This window comes from Eleutherodactylus coqui, chromosome 6, assembly GCF_035609145.1.
Source record: "Eleutherodactylus coqui strain aEleCoq1 chromosome 6, aEleCoq1.hap1, whole genome shotgun sequence".
NCBI lineage: Eukaryota > Metazoa > Chordata > Amphibia > Anura > Eleutherodactylidae > Eleutherodactylus > Eleutherodactylus coqui.
In genome coordinates this window covers 177580057-177595285 of record NC_089842.1, presented here as the reverse complement: position 1 = coordinate 177595285, position 15229 = coordinate 177580057, and the positions used below count along the sequence as shown (strand labels likewise).

Sequence of the window (15229 nt, the reverse complement as noted above, 5' to 3'; positions counted from 1 at the left end):
CCATATGCTATCATCCCTGCAGAGGAATAAATTAGTACATTAGTTCGGAATGTACCCTTCACATTCATTTTTATTACCAAGATCTGTAAATGTGAAATTACAAGCCATTTGTGCCAATTTCAATTACATGCAATTGGTAAATATGTACAAAAATATTTGTATATTATAACAAAATAAATATTTTTCGTCTTACCGCCATTGGGGTTTGCAGAATGCTATGAAATCTATCCTGCTTGACCTTCCATATGTAATGCAGTAAACCGGTCATTATGTATACTGTAATTTAACCTTTTGGCCAATGTGTTTTGGGTTGTCAGAAAAAAAAAAAAACAGCATCTGCACGTATACACAGTCTTTATTAATTGTATTAGGGTGCTTTTCTATACTTCAATTTTGCATCTTATTGGGGCTGCAGTAACATACAGTACTTTTTGGCATACTGTAAAATGAACTCCCAGTCACACTAAGCAGCTAAAGAGGAGCTGTTTTCAGAGCATGCTGCAGTTGTCGAAGACTACAGTATACTCTATTCTTTGATGTTATACTGAAGGTTTCGGTGAGGAAAACCAAAAAAATGTTGAGATCGGAACTGCAGATTTTCCTGTTTAGTGCTGCCATGTGGTTTTCCCCTATTTCTTTCTTTCTATCTTAAAAAAAAAACAACAAACAAAAAAAACCCCTAAAATTTTCAGACCGACAACGTATGCTCATTTAATAGCCTGTATGTCTCATCAACCTTGTAATAAATTCATTAAAAATGTTTTTGTTTCGCCAATATAAGTCAAGGCTGAAATGCAATCCACTGCCTGATATTAGGCATTTAGCTTCCCTAGAAACTAGGACAGTCAGATATTTTCTTAGCTGTGAGAGAGGAGTCTTCACAGGCCCAGCTTCACTGCATTTGCAAAGCTCACAGACCTGCAGTCAGTGTGTACACAATCACTGCCTCTCCTGATGTTATATTTACCTAACCTGGTATGTACAGTTATCTTTATGTTTCAAGCATTATGTGTCTCCAGTTTACTGTAAACAAAGCAACATAATTCTTATTGGACTGATCTTTATTAGCTGCATTACTAACTCTGTTGTGTTTGCATGGTAATAGCATAAAAATAGATATGTAGAAATCTATATATAAGCTGTGACCAAAGACACACCTAATAAAGATCAGTCCAATAAGAATTATTCCACTTTGCGCACAGGAAACTGGCGAGACCTATAATACCTACAACATAAAGATAACTACACATAGCAGGTTAGGTAAAAACAACATCAGGAGAGGCAGTGATTGTGTACACACTGACTGCAGGTCTGTGAGCTGTGCAAGTGCAGGGAAGCTGAGCCTGTGAAGACAGCCCTTCCCCCACAGCTAAGAAGATATCCTAATGTCCCAGTTATTACAGAAGCGGAATGCCTAACAGGCAGTGGATTCCAGAGGGGCTGCACTTTAATCTTGATTTACAGTGGTAAAACAAAAAAAATTCAGGCAACACAGGCTATAAGCATAAGTTGCCTGAAAAGTTAGGTACACATCTCCTAGCTCAGTAGTTCTGGCATGCAGGAAAATAGAATATCATATAGTACAATTGCACTATATTCCCAGTTTATTCAATTCCAAAATAAGATGCTAACCAGTGTTCACGCTTGCTTAAAATGCTTAGTATAGCCAACATACAAACAAAACACCTGTCACCCAGTTACCTGTGTTTAGGGTTCATCTTTATACATGAGTACTTACATGCAATTGCGGGTGGCAAGATCCCTGTGTATAAAATTTTTTGAACTAAGATACTCCATTCCACTGCAGATATCAATCATGAACCGGACTAAGGTTTGGATTGGCAGAGTCTGTGAACAAACATGCATTGGAGTCAGTGTACAAAGACACAAAGGTTTGCAAAATTACAGCTGAAACCAATGTTACCAATATAGGCCTATAAAGCTATGCACATAAATACATCTAATATAGACACATATAACAAAGTAGTAAAACAATATCCTGCATCATGTTGACATAAAAGCAACAGTCACAACAACATATACAATCTGAGACTTTATAGCAAAAGCGTGATCTTTTATTCTTAGCTATTCAGCGATGCAAAAACTCAACATCCAGTCAGCAATTAGACTGCAATGAAGACGAAAGACTATATGTTCACCCAAAAATACCAATTAAAACCAGAATTTTTTTAATGCCAAGTCCAAAGTGGACTTAGCCTAAACAAGGCTGCTTTCACATTTGCGTTAGGGCTCATTCAGGGTTTCTGTCTCTCTGCTACATTTTTTTTAAACCACATTGAAATCAATGGGGGAAAAAAAAGAACAGATCCGTTTGCTCAGTTTTTGGTAGTAGAAAAACTGAAATAAAAAAGATGGAAACCCTGAACTGATCGATACATACACAATTTCTGGTCAAACCTTTTGCAAGTATCAGTTTCAAAGTAATTGGCGTCTATAGCAATGTGTGCAGTAGAAAACCGGCACAAAATGACTTTTTAAAAAAAACTTCAGGTTAACATATCCTAGTATCAGAAAAAAAACATATTGCAAAAGCTACCAAATAATGCAATATTAGTCTCACTACAAACAAGCTGGAAGCACCAAAGACAGCCTCACGCAGAGTCTGCAAATGAGTTCTGTTCCACCACAAAAAGTTTGGCCAATTTACAAGTCATCTCGCTGTTCTCTAGATCAGGAGTTGCTAGCACAGCAACACTCAGCCAAAAGTTAACTGAATTTGATAATACTTCCAGCCGGATGAAACACTGTATGTCGAGTGGGAGTAGGGAACTTTTAATTACCATGGCATACAACTTGCTCAAATACAGTAAATCAGCTTGACTTTAAGTAAACTACTTGTGTGGCAGAAATTAAAGTTCTTACTGGGGTCATTACTTTTTGCTCAGTCTTCAAAACATGTCAATGTACAGTATTATAGTCTTGACAAAGTTATCCCACTTCTGCTTTCAGACAGCTCCATACAGTGTGCTGTAGCCCAGGTTTGTACTGCACGCCGTGTTCCATTCACTTCAATAGGATTTTGCCTGCAATACCAACATGCACCACTGTGCAATGTACAGAGCTGTCTGAAAACATCTAGAAGTGGAACAAGCTCTTTAAGATCAACAATGTATAACCAAGCATAAAAACTGGACTATAAAACACTAAAACCCTCCATAGACTTACAATGGGCTCTTCCCCGATGCGTGACATCAGTAGGAAGGTGTGCAGGTCACCATGCTTCATAAATGGCAGGATCACCATTGGAACAGGCAGTCTTCCCTTGGTACGACTTTTTAAACTCACTCCTAAGTTGAGAAAAATAATATTCAAAATGAGAATTGAGAGAACACAAGTCTTCTGGGCAGTCATAACGCTTGAGCACATTGCTATACCCTGGCCACGAAGGCATCACATGCGCAGGAAGGCACTTCTCATGCACAAACGGACATGAATTGACAAGAACTTGGAACTTTTTGTCTTTGGTTAAGTTTAATTTTAAGGTTATTCCCAATATGATAGTAGGCTTTAATACTTTGGTCATGTCATACGAGACAATTTTCTGGAAACCTTTGATGCCCGGCACAGTCAATGGGTCCAGAAGAAGAGGATGCCAAAGAACATGCTGGCTAGACACAATCAAGGTTGACACGACCGTGGAAAATCTGAAGCAAGTGGCCAAAGACAGGGAAGCATGGCGTATGCGGATTCTCAAGGTGACCAAAAGTCGGCAACGACTGAAAGGATAAATCATCATCATTTACCGAGTATGGTCTCATCATGTAGGACTGTTATTACATTGTAAAGTAATGTTAAACTATATGATTTTTCAATAAAGAGCCAGGGAAAGGGGGCAGACATTGTCCCGACTCACCAAAATTTTACATGATACACAGGTGCAAAATGTTGATATCCTTTCATGTTGAATATTTTGAATGCAATAGCACCCATAGGTGTAATGAACACCCCAGGAATATCACATCAATATGTGGCAACCCAAAATAGCATCCTCCATTATTCTTCGATGCCTTTGCAGCAGATTATTTAACAAGGCTATAGAGCTTTGTGACTATTCAGCCACAAGAGAGCATCAGTGATGTTGAGAACTGATGGCTGATCAGACTTTGCTTACAACCAGTACTTGTTGGGTTGTGATGGTCATACAGGCTTCTGTAAGTGACATTTGTGGTGCCTGTTGGCAGCTGCTTGACCATGGAAACCTAATGCATGAAGATCCTGATGCCAGCTCTTGTTGCAGATGTTTCTTACAGAGCTCATTGAAAGCTCAGTGTTGCAACCATTTTTTTTTTACAACCCTACATCTTAGTTTTAATACGCTTTAAGACTGTTGCAGAAACTGCTTAAGTGAAAATAGAAGGGAAAAAGACTAGCTCTACCTCATTAATCACAGCAAAATACTGTACATAGACATAACTGCAGTAGAGGAAATAAACATGGCCATAAATCATCTAACTAGAACACGAATAGCTGTTAAAACCAAGACTTAATTGAGTAAAGTGAATTCACAGGCTTAGCAAATAATCCATATAAATGAAGCAAAAGTGTAACATCAGTTAGGCAACTAGTTGAAAAGCATCATGCAGTATCAGATGAGCTTGGGAACCATTGGCAAATGTTGATCTTGAGCCATTCCAAAAGGCTGCATACTACTATACAGCAGAGAAGCCTTCTATAATGCCAATGTATCTCACAGTAGTACTGAAACTACTGTAGTAAAACCTAACACGACTTTACAAAAGTAAACTAATAAAAAGCAAAACAAAAACTAAAACTGTATCTATGCATATTATATGTATGGAGAATACGCTTATGTGCTTAGGAGCTATTGGGACACCTTGGGGGTGGGTGTTTATAACTGGGGCAGTTCTTGTTCTGACAGACCCAGCCCATCCATGTAGTAGATACAGTCGTTCATTTGACTGCAAGGCATGTAGTTTTCTTCTGCAGCGGACAAACACAGGTTTCCTTTTCTATTACAGTTGATGACTGGCATCTCTAAAGCTGGACCATTTTAATGGGGTTTGAAAACTTTTAAAAAAAAACTTGCTCCAGGGTAGGAAATGGTGTAAGTCAAATGAAATGGCCATTACTCGCCCTTCCATTGTGCCTCTGGCCCAGCGTCACTAACTCTGTCCAATCTGCTCACTGACTCGTCTACTGAAGGGGTCAGGTAAGCAATGAATGAGATGTTATCATTTCCTATTTCAACAGGAACTGCACCGAGGGTGACAAGGTCGGCAGCGCTGAAAGGTCGGAAAGCTGCTTTAAGCCACGAATTCAGATCGGGGCCTATAGAGAATGAAGCCACTCTATTAGCTTCTAAAAAAAGCATAAAAACACAACACAATCCCTGTACTTAACATTTTCACAGTCGATCACAGTTAAGGAATCTCCCTCAGGCTAGCGAACACATCACATACACAAGCCTTGACAATAATAGGTAGCTAAAAAAGCATTTTACTGGTGAGGTATAGTTTTCATGAACGGGGCAGGGCTTCCAACCTTCTATCTAACAAGGTATGCAAGGTAGGTCTGTATGCAACCGTGTTAAACAAGAAAATCCAGACAGAATGATCTTATTATGATATTATGGGTACGTATGTGAGATTACATTGGTGGAGTTGAATTTATAGACTACCACCGATTTTCAGAACAAAAAGGGCTCGATAGAGCATGCAAACCGTTTTGAGGTCACTCCAAATCATACACACTCGTCAAAGTCCATTCAAATTCATAACTGCTTTTTGTAATACTCCAATTTCCAGTACAACTTTTTTTTAGCCTTTCACCACTTGCTATAGCCTTTTCATTCTGGAAAACAACGATGGCTAGAGATTCCAAACTTCACTTATGTGATCTGCTCACATTGGTCTATGAGATATTAGATGAGGATTAGAATGGGATAACACATTTAAGGTTTATTATATCTTAATACTTTTGAACAACTGTTCATTGAAACCTTGAACAGAGGATCTGAAAGCTTGTACCAACAACTATAGTAATTAATCAGATTATGGCCTCAATTTGTAACAGAAATACAACACCTTTGTTGGGTCAATCTTCCAATGCTTTAATCGGCCAATCTTAAAGCACATATTTTAGGCCGTTGCATAGCAAGTTCATGCATTAAAAGGAGCTGTCCTTAGAATAGGCTAGTATGTTTGTGCACTGAGCCAATTTTTGCAGGAAGCAGACAGCTCCGTTCCGACTACAGTGGCCTGACTTGTTATTACATGCAAAGTACCTATTCACTTTAATGGGAACTTTGCCTGTAGTACCAAGCCTCATTACTGTATTGGGAATGGAGTTGTCCGCTTCCTGCATAAATCAGTGCAGTGAATGATCAGCTCATTGGCGAGGATACCAGGTAGCGGACCCTTGCTGATCTACAATTGAGGCAGACTATCAATAGACCTAAAACTGGACAATCCCTTTAAGTGGTAATGGCCCATTTCCATTATGCGGTGTAACTTGCTGATTTAACTTCTAGATCACTTTCTGTCCCATGTAGACAAGGCCTACAGATGAATCAACGTTCTGAATGACAATGTGTTATAACTTTCTGTGCTACAGCTTGTGTACCCTTTTAATTGCTTCACAATGGGTTCGGTTGTGTTTATATAAAAGAACAATAGTTTTTAATGGTTTAAGATAACTTGTCAGAAAAGTTATCACAACTTTTCGGCATCTGTAGCTCCCGATATACAGTCCTAGAACCCCAATAATCACAAAGCAGCCGTCCTTCCCCAGATTTTTGACATAGAGCAAGCATTGGGTTTTTATCCTGTGGAGAGATTTCTAGAAGCAATTTGACAAGTGGAAGCTGGGTTAAAATATTAAGCAGTTTAGATTAACTTTGGGTAAAAAACTACAGCAGCATTATGATGGGGTTAGGTTAGGAGGTGAGGGGTGGATACATTTTCAAAGAACTGACTCCTGCTTTAACAAGGTAATATAATTACCATTTTTAAAAAGAACAAAAACTTTGTCTATAAAGCTAACTGTCAAATATTACACATTTTGAAGCATATACTAAAATAGGCAACCTATAACAATGCCTAATTGACAGAGCATGCAGCACATACTATACGTAATATCAAACAATTTTACCTATTAATTTGCAAACGTTTGGATGGTCAAAATCCTTCATAAAAGCAGCTTCTCTCAAGAATTCTTCAATATCACTGGAGCAGAAAATTTCCGCTGGCAGGAGAAAGGAAAATGTTATAAGAGGCAAAGTGCGGAGGAACAAGCTCTGAAATTAGCATCCAGAAGGCTCATTATATCCACGCTGGAACTGAATCTGTGCTTGTCTATTGGAATCACTTCTAACAAGATTCTTATGATGTAGAAGCTAGCAATGCTTTAAAGACCTCACTTAAAGACCAGTACATAATGACCTTCTGCTGCTCAATTTCATGCCTGCGGTAGTATAGGAGGTATAATATTTCCTTATTAGGCACTTATTATATGGTTTCCTCAAAATTGCAAGATGGGGTGACACAAATTTGCCAATACATTCATTATGGCTGTATAAATAGACAATTTTGACGTAGGCTAGAAGGGAAAAAAATGACTCAGATATATCCTGTATTGCTGGTTAGAAGAGATGAGCAAATTTCTGGAATTTGTTTTACAGACAGGAACATTTCCAATTACAGAGCCATATCACCACATATAAGAGAGGGGAGACTGAAATACCTAAATGCAGATCTGTATTTCAGCTTCTATTGCCTTATCCACAGTAGATACTGCTCCGTTATTGGAAATTCACTTAACAACCCTCTGATCTTAGACAAACAAAGATGGCCATACCCCTTTTCTGACTACCCGATGCACAGTAACCCTTAGTATCCATCATTAGTCCAAGATACTACATACTGCTTTGATTGGCCAATATTGCCCATGTGAGCAGCACTGGCCAGTTAGAGCAGTGTGTAGTGTCTCAGACTACCAATGCATATTAATGTACGGAGTGAATCAAGCACTCTGCGAAGCGGTGTGGCCATCTTTGTTTGTCCGGGATCGGAGGGTTGCTTTAAATTGGTAAAACCTGTTAGTGCAAATTTGCACAGAGTTGCTCATATTTTGATTGGATTATATCATGCATCCAAATCTGCTTTCCATAACTTATGGTCTATGTAGGTTGTTCTGAAAGGAGCATGGTCATCTAGCACGTTTGTAAGAATGAAGCGACTGAGGTTCATTTAGCGGTTTTCCTGCACAGTGTTGCTCCCTTGCCATGTGCTCCATTTGAGTAAGGTAGGTGCACGCTAGCCATAAAGTGAATTGCACCCAAGAGACTCAGGCATAAATCACATCGAACAGCACACAGACACTCGTCCATATGCTGTCCCATATACACAGACCCTCCATATTGACATGTATTGGCAGTCCTATTTCTCGTCTGAGAAATGGATAGGAATAGGACATGCTGTAAGATTTCATGCAGACCATTGGTCCATGTGCAAAAGCTTTCATGTATATAGCCTCATAAGCTATAATGGGGCTGTCCATGGATTAACACATAGCACAAAGCCTCAAATACGCAAATGTAGCAGAAGCCCAAATCAGACTGTTGCACTTCCCTGTACAGCGGGTGGCTGCGAGTGTCACTATGCAAGGAAAATCTGTGTCCGCGCTACAACCCTTAACCAATGCTACTGCTTCTTGAATTTAAAGATTGTCGTGAGTCCCAGATGTCTGATCATTAAGTGATGGCATATCCTAGTGATACTACAGTGGGAAAGCCCATTTAAATTCTATACTAGCTAAGAGAAGGCTGAGTGCTTCATAAATTATAGATGGCATGATACAAGATTTTAAGTGAACCGAAATCCATTGTTCAGACGAGAAGTGCACGATGCCAGCGTTTACATGTAACGATGATCGCTCATTTTCGGCCGTTTGAACGAATTTTGAATGATAATCGTTGCATGTAAAAGGGTCTTCATGGTATAATGGTTAAGATAAGAGTATTGTATGCACAATATATGGCCAAAAAGAAACATTTTCCATTAACGTTTAACTTGTATGTTTAATAAAATGAATATGAATGTTAATATACTCACTCTTCAGCATCTTCACAGCAACCTTTTGCAGTGAGCCATCCTCGGTCTTCAACTGAGCTTCCCTGACAGAGCCAAATTCTCCTAATGGGTTACGAATTCAGACATTTCAGCAAGGAAGAAGCGTAATAAAAGCATAAGCACACCAAAAGCCACATCAGTGTATGAACATGCTTGTTTTTAAATACCCAACGGAAAAGAGCAATGCACCCTACTGGCATCAAAATCATTAAAGCAAATCTCACTCTACCTTTTCCTAGTGTCCGTCCTAAAGTAAACTGCTGCTGCTGAATAAGGACATCGGTAAGCTTGGATTTTAGCTCATCGCTGATGCCGATACTGTCCACTATGAAGAAAACACACACAAGAATGTTAATTTTATGCAAATTCATAGACTCACTCTATGAATATAACAGTACCTTCACGGTGACCCACCGTACTGTACACAATACGTATGTAATCAGGAGGTACATGGCAGTACAATAAGGCCTCTCGATTCTTATCGGTGCCTTATTATAGCTTTGTACAACTCAGAACTTGTATTGATGTATAACATGTCTATCTTTAGGATTAAAAAGAAAGTTTGTGTTCATAGTTGCTCGGCTATGTAGAATATGAAGGCGTTTCCAGCTGGTGTTTTCCATATGTTCGAAAATTTGTTCTGGTTGCTTTCATGATTGAAGAGTTAAAAAAAAAACCAAAACTCATCGCTGACATTTTGGTGAAAATTGGTATCCGCATTACAAAAACATTTTTGGCTATGAGTAAATAACTATTAATAACTGTGTTTACAGAGAAATAAAAGAGAATTAGGAGTTTATGTAGTTTTTCTATGATATATTGTCACTATACTTTGCATTTTGACTTACATGTAGCCTCCAAGACTTCAGTTCCCCTCCGGTTGAAAGACCTAGCTGCAGTAAACTGGATGACTGGATCACCTCGACCGAGCATTGAGCCAAACATGTGTCTATGAAAAGGTTTGAAAAAACGAAAAAACAGAAAATTAAGTTGTGAATATTGGTCAATTCAAAATGGTCAACTATTGTATGATTTTATAAACCTATAAGATGCATTTGTTAAAAAAAAAAACTAAGGATAATTCAGAAGTAGATACTGTACTACATGCCTACTCTAGTCATAACAGTCCAGGTTTAAGCATTGTGTGATATTGCTCCAATCATCGAACGTAGGAGCATAAAGGGTCCACATTGAAAGAAAAATGTAAAAAAAAAAAAAATAGCCCTGATGGTTCCTATACATCATTCTGCTGCTTCTACATTCAAGGATAAATGCTTTTTTACTTTTCTCTCCCATTAAAAGAAGGTTGGGTCCAGGGTTCCCTTTGACTACTCAAAGCACACTATTCAGAGAAACCGCAATCCATCTATATAGAAAGTGCGTACATCCACTTAGTTTATTATCAGTGCATACATAGGACAGATCATCAATATGGTCCAAGACGTTATTATCTAATTCAACCATTTAGAAATAGAGCCGAGTTAGGCCTTAGTCACACGGGCAAATCGCGTGACCGGTGCGCGCAAGTCGCCCGCAAATCGCCCGAAAATCTGCTCCTAGCCGCGTTTCATTAGAAACGGGCCGGAGCTGTCCAGCGCATTGCATTCAATGGAGACGGCAATAGAGCCGGCTCCATTTAAAGCAATGCGCTGCGGGCGAGCCCGGGATGAATTGTCGGGAAGGGCTTAAATATATAAGCCCTTCCCTGCAATTCATCCTAAAATGTGTAAAAATAAAAAATATATATATATTCACCTTCTCCCGGCAGCCGGAGCTTCGCGCGGCCGTCCTGCAGTGGGTGTGAAGGGGGTGTGAGTCAGACCTGCCCCCTGATTGGCTCAGCGCTGAGCCAATCAGAGGCAAGTCTGACTCACACCCATTCATGAATTCATGAATGGATGTGAGTCAGACCTGCCCCTGATTGGCTCAGCGCTGAGAGGCAGCAGTCACTCACCCATTCATGAATTCATGAATGGGTGTGTGAGTGAAACCTGCCTCTGATTGGTCAGGGCTGTGACCAATCAGAGGCAGATCATTCAGCAGGCGGGTATTTTAAAGCCCCGCCGGCTGAATAGTGCCGAGAAGCAGTTCAGGAGAACTGACAGCGGCTGCGGCTGGACTCCGGCTGCAGCGGAAAGGTGAGTATACAATTTTTTTAAATTTTAACACATTTTAGGATGAATTGCAGGGAAGGGCTTATATATTTAAGCTCTTCCCGACAATTCACCCCGCGCACGCCGGCAGCCCATTGCTTTCAATGGAGCGGCTGTATTGCCGGCTCCATTGAATTCAATGGGCAAACATCGTTCTTCTCTGTCACAGCTGTTACAGCTGTGGCAGAGAAGAATGATTTGTCTTCTATATGTTCTCAATGGGGTCGGCGCTGCTGCCGCCGGCCCCATTGAGCGCATATAGAGAAGAGAACAGGAATCGCAGATCGCAGATAGGTGCGATCTGCGATTTCTGTTCTATAATTTATCGGACGAGCGCATAAAAAGCGCTCATGTGTCCGATACCATTGCAAAGCAATGGTTTTATAAAATCGCCGGACGCATGCGCATGCGCAAATCGCGGCTAAAAACGCCAGTCTGACTAAGGCCTTACAAGTGATTGGTTTTAATGTCAGATCCAAATGTGGTGGTCTGCTGGACCTTTGAGATCCTACTGTTTTAGAAGTTCATTAATGCGTTGGAGCCTAGATGCACTGGAGGATCCTCTAGTACTCTTGCGGCCAGATGAACCCTAATTGGCCATGTTCCTTGTTTGTTAAAAGGCACCTGTTACAAGATCCATACTTCTTGAAGCAAGGACAGTATTAACCCGGGACAATTATGTATTGTAAGCCCATGTAGGTCTTATTATGGAACTCTGTGGCATTTCAGAATAATCGGACTTTGAAGATGGATTCCAAGTAGAGCCCCAAGTCACAAGGACTGTGCCGTCCCAGACTCTCCCTGCCCAGATCACCTAAAAAGTGACAGCTCTCTCCCTGTTTCTGTATAGGAAAAAAAGAGTGATCACTCTAGGTGATCCAGATGGAGAGGCACCATCTTTTCAGAATTAGATATATACAGGCGCACAATGCATACCTGCCCTAAGTTTATTGTGTCCATGGTGCCTAAACAAAGCCCTGTGTGGAGTTAGGAGAACTATAATGAAGGGGTCAAATACAGCTTCTACATGGGTAGAGGGCACCCTGTATATAACTTTCCTTCTTGAAAATCAATTTCACATTCGATTTCACAATTTTATTACATAGTCAACAGGTTTCTCACCCAAATCTTGTTTCTTTTCTTCTTTTCCGCAGAAAAATTAAGGCCACAGCCACAACTGTCACTAAGGCAGTAAGGATACCTAAAACCAGAGGGACCCAGGACATTCTTGTATGTGGGCGTCTTTGTCGGTCTACATGGAAATAAAACAGTTTTGCATATTATTTACAATTATTTATTTTTTTCCAATGTTAAATTAGCAAAAGTTGTACATTTTTTAAATCACCATTTAAATGATTTATCTACTAGTCCAATACAAAGCTATTACAGGAAAGTCATAACTGCGTTTCTCCCTTTTTCATATTTCCTCCCCTACCTTTGGCAGGTCAAGACAAAAGTGTAATAGCCTCCAGTAAACTGTGCAAATTGCCTCAATCGAGCCCTATTTTGATTGCCTTATAAAAGTGGGAAAAATGGCTGCTTTAAGTGTTGCAGTAGCAAATGTTGCCATAATATAAACAAAAGGACCTATGGCAGCATATTTATGAGTAAAGGGAGGAATATGCAATTATCGAAGGCTTTTAAATTGTGCTCCATCATGCATCATTTATCCATTGGAGTGTCCTTGTGGCCTCAAGTATGTTGGCAGAACAATTATGGCTCCAAGGGTGCATATTAACGAACATTGATCAAATGTGACTCATGGATGAATACCTTAAAGATGGGCCCGTCATCCTGGGATTATACACAATTTTGTTAGTTTTAATGTCACCCCTATAGACCACAATCTATGCTCAATTACTAACAGGTTGGAAGTTCTTAAATGAAGGGAAATGTATTTTTTAAATTTTAGCATATTACTGTACTTTTCCCTTTTTATATACACTTTTACATTAAATGTAGCTATACTATATTATAAGCGATTAAATTACATTTTTATTTTTTTGTATTCCCCTAGTATTATCTATAAAAGTATAACCTCCAGCTCCATAGTAAGGTAGAGGAGGGAGAGTGCATCCCGACGGCTGGAAAATTGCCCTCTGATACATGCATGTGCCCAAATTTGGGTACGGGCATCGTAGTTCATTACCAATAATGAACTAGCAATTTATGAACTATGCAGGTCCCTTCTAATATTACAATGCACGCACGCTCATATGATGTAGGAAGTAGCATCTCTGGCTACTAACACGCTATAGTCCACATAAAATGTTGACATGTGTAATAGTACATATTTTAAGGCCCATTTAGACAGCAGTTATCGCTCAAAAGCCATCTTTTGAGCGATAATCGTTGTGTCCAAACGCGCGGCCATCATGCAGTTTTCATTAACATTTCGCTCATCATTGTCCTTTTAGCTAGTTGAAAGACAACCATGAGTCTTATTAGGACCGCGCGCTGAGTTCTCAGTGGGATACCGCTGATACTAATGTTTCAGCTGGTATCCCGCTCGGAGAACACAGCAGGAGTATGCAGAACACAGCGCTCCAGCTGTCTCTGTATACCCCGCTCGGAGCACTCAGCTGTATATCAGCTGAGTGCTCCGTGAACACAGCAGGAGTATTCAGAAGACAGCGTTCCAGCTGTCTTCTGCATACCCCACTTGGAGCGCTCAGCGGGATACCAGCTGAGTGCTCCAAGAACACAGCAGCTGTATACAGAAGACAGCTCTTCAGCTGTCTTCTGTATACAACAAGAGCCTTCATTTAAACGCTAATAAGATCTAATTAGATACTTAAGAGCTTATGCAAATTGAACGCTCAAAACTGTCACTAAAAATGCCGTTTGAGCGAATTTTGAGCGATAATTCTTGTGTCTAAATGGGCTTTTTTACTGTTCCTAATATTTTTTGTTATTTACTAGTATACATACTATCTGGGTATTTATTTAATCAGTGAATAGTTGCACATATTCTTGTATTTGATTTTTGTAACGTTTTACCCTGCCATTTTTTACCTTTAACTTTTCTTTAAGCCATGACTGTCATTCTTTGTGCATATCCTGATCTGAGCAAGGGTTATTTTTTTACCCTGAAACCCATTTCGTTAGGTCTTTAGAATTTTATAAAAGCATTTTTCTTATACTGGACCATACAAGTAGCGGGGCAGGGTATTTTTTTCCCTTATTTATATGGCTCTATGGCTGGAAAAAGAAATCCTGGCGGTCTGGGCCAGATGGAAAAAGAGGAGACGGGTGTACAATCCAGTTAGAATGGACATCACCAGTTTGTTACTTTATATGTAATCACTTTGTATGGTCTGCAGAGCTCCTGTGCAGAACTGGTATATTCTTCTATGTGGTCAGTATATATGGTGGTCCATGTATAATCACTATGATTACAATGTGCCTCTGCAGTAGTAAACAGGCCCACACACATTTTGCTTCTTCCCTGTGCTAAACCCATAGATAGGTCTCTGCTTTAATGGTATACAAAGCTACAAGTTCAGATAATAGGACAGATAGACAGGTAACTATAAGAGCAATATATGACATATATAAGTTCGTATAACTTTTGTAGTTTCAGTAGCTTCCGAAGTGAAATTATGTACAAGTCAGGATGAATGAATAAAATGTAAACTAGAAAGATATTATGGATACTACAGGCGTTTATATACATTAGACTTTTGTACATTTTACTGCTGACTTCGAAGGCTCTAGGCAGTTTAGTTTCTGAAGTAATCTCAACAGTATAAGCAAAAGACAAGATGATGTATTGCGTGGGAGATGAACTGAATGTAAAAGAATTTTGGAAAGGCGGAGATTTACCCAAGAGCGTTTGGAGACCATAAAACAAATGTCTAAAAAGGGTACACCAAGCTGAACATGGCACAGAAATCAGTCGCCCACTCAAAATTTAGCATAATCACTATTAAGACTCCACAAATAGAAGCTGCAGGTGCATATAGG

The 15229-nt window shown here is 39.6% G+C and overlaps 1 protein-coding gene across 1 annotated transcript in view; it reads right to left on the bottom strand.

The window, feature by feature from the left end:
• TYRO3 (TYRO3 protein tyrosine kinase) overlaps nt 1-15229 on the bottom strand; it is a 173954-nt gene that overhangs the window by 26292 nt on the left and 132433 nt on the right. Inside the window, exons 10-16 of the mRNA XM_066608303.1 lie at nt 12386-12515; nt 9959-10059; nt 9340-9435; nt 9093-9173; nt 7132-7224; nt 3187-3308; nt 1739-1848 (exon numbers count right to left, since the gene is read on the bottom strand). Coding sequence (XP_066464400.1) covers nt 1739-1848; nt 3187-3308; nt 7132-7224; nt 9093-9173; nt 9340-9435; nt 9959-10059; nt 12386-12515 — 733 coding nt within the window. The remainder of the gene's footprint in view (nt 1-1738; nt 1849-3186; nt 3309-7131; nt 7225-9092; nt 9174-9339; nt 9436-9958; nt 10060-12385; nt 12516-15229) is intronic.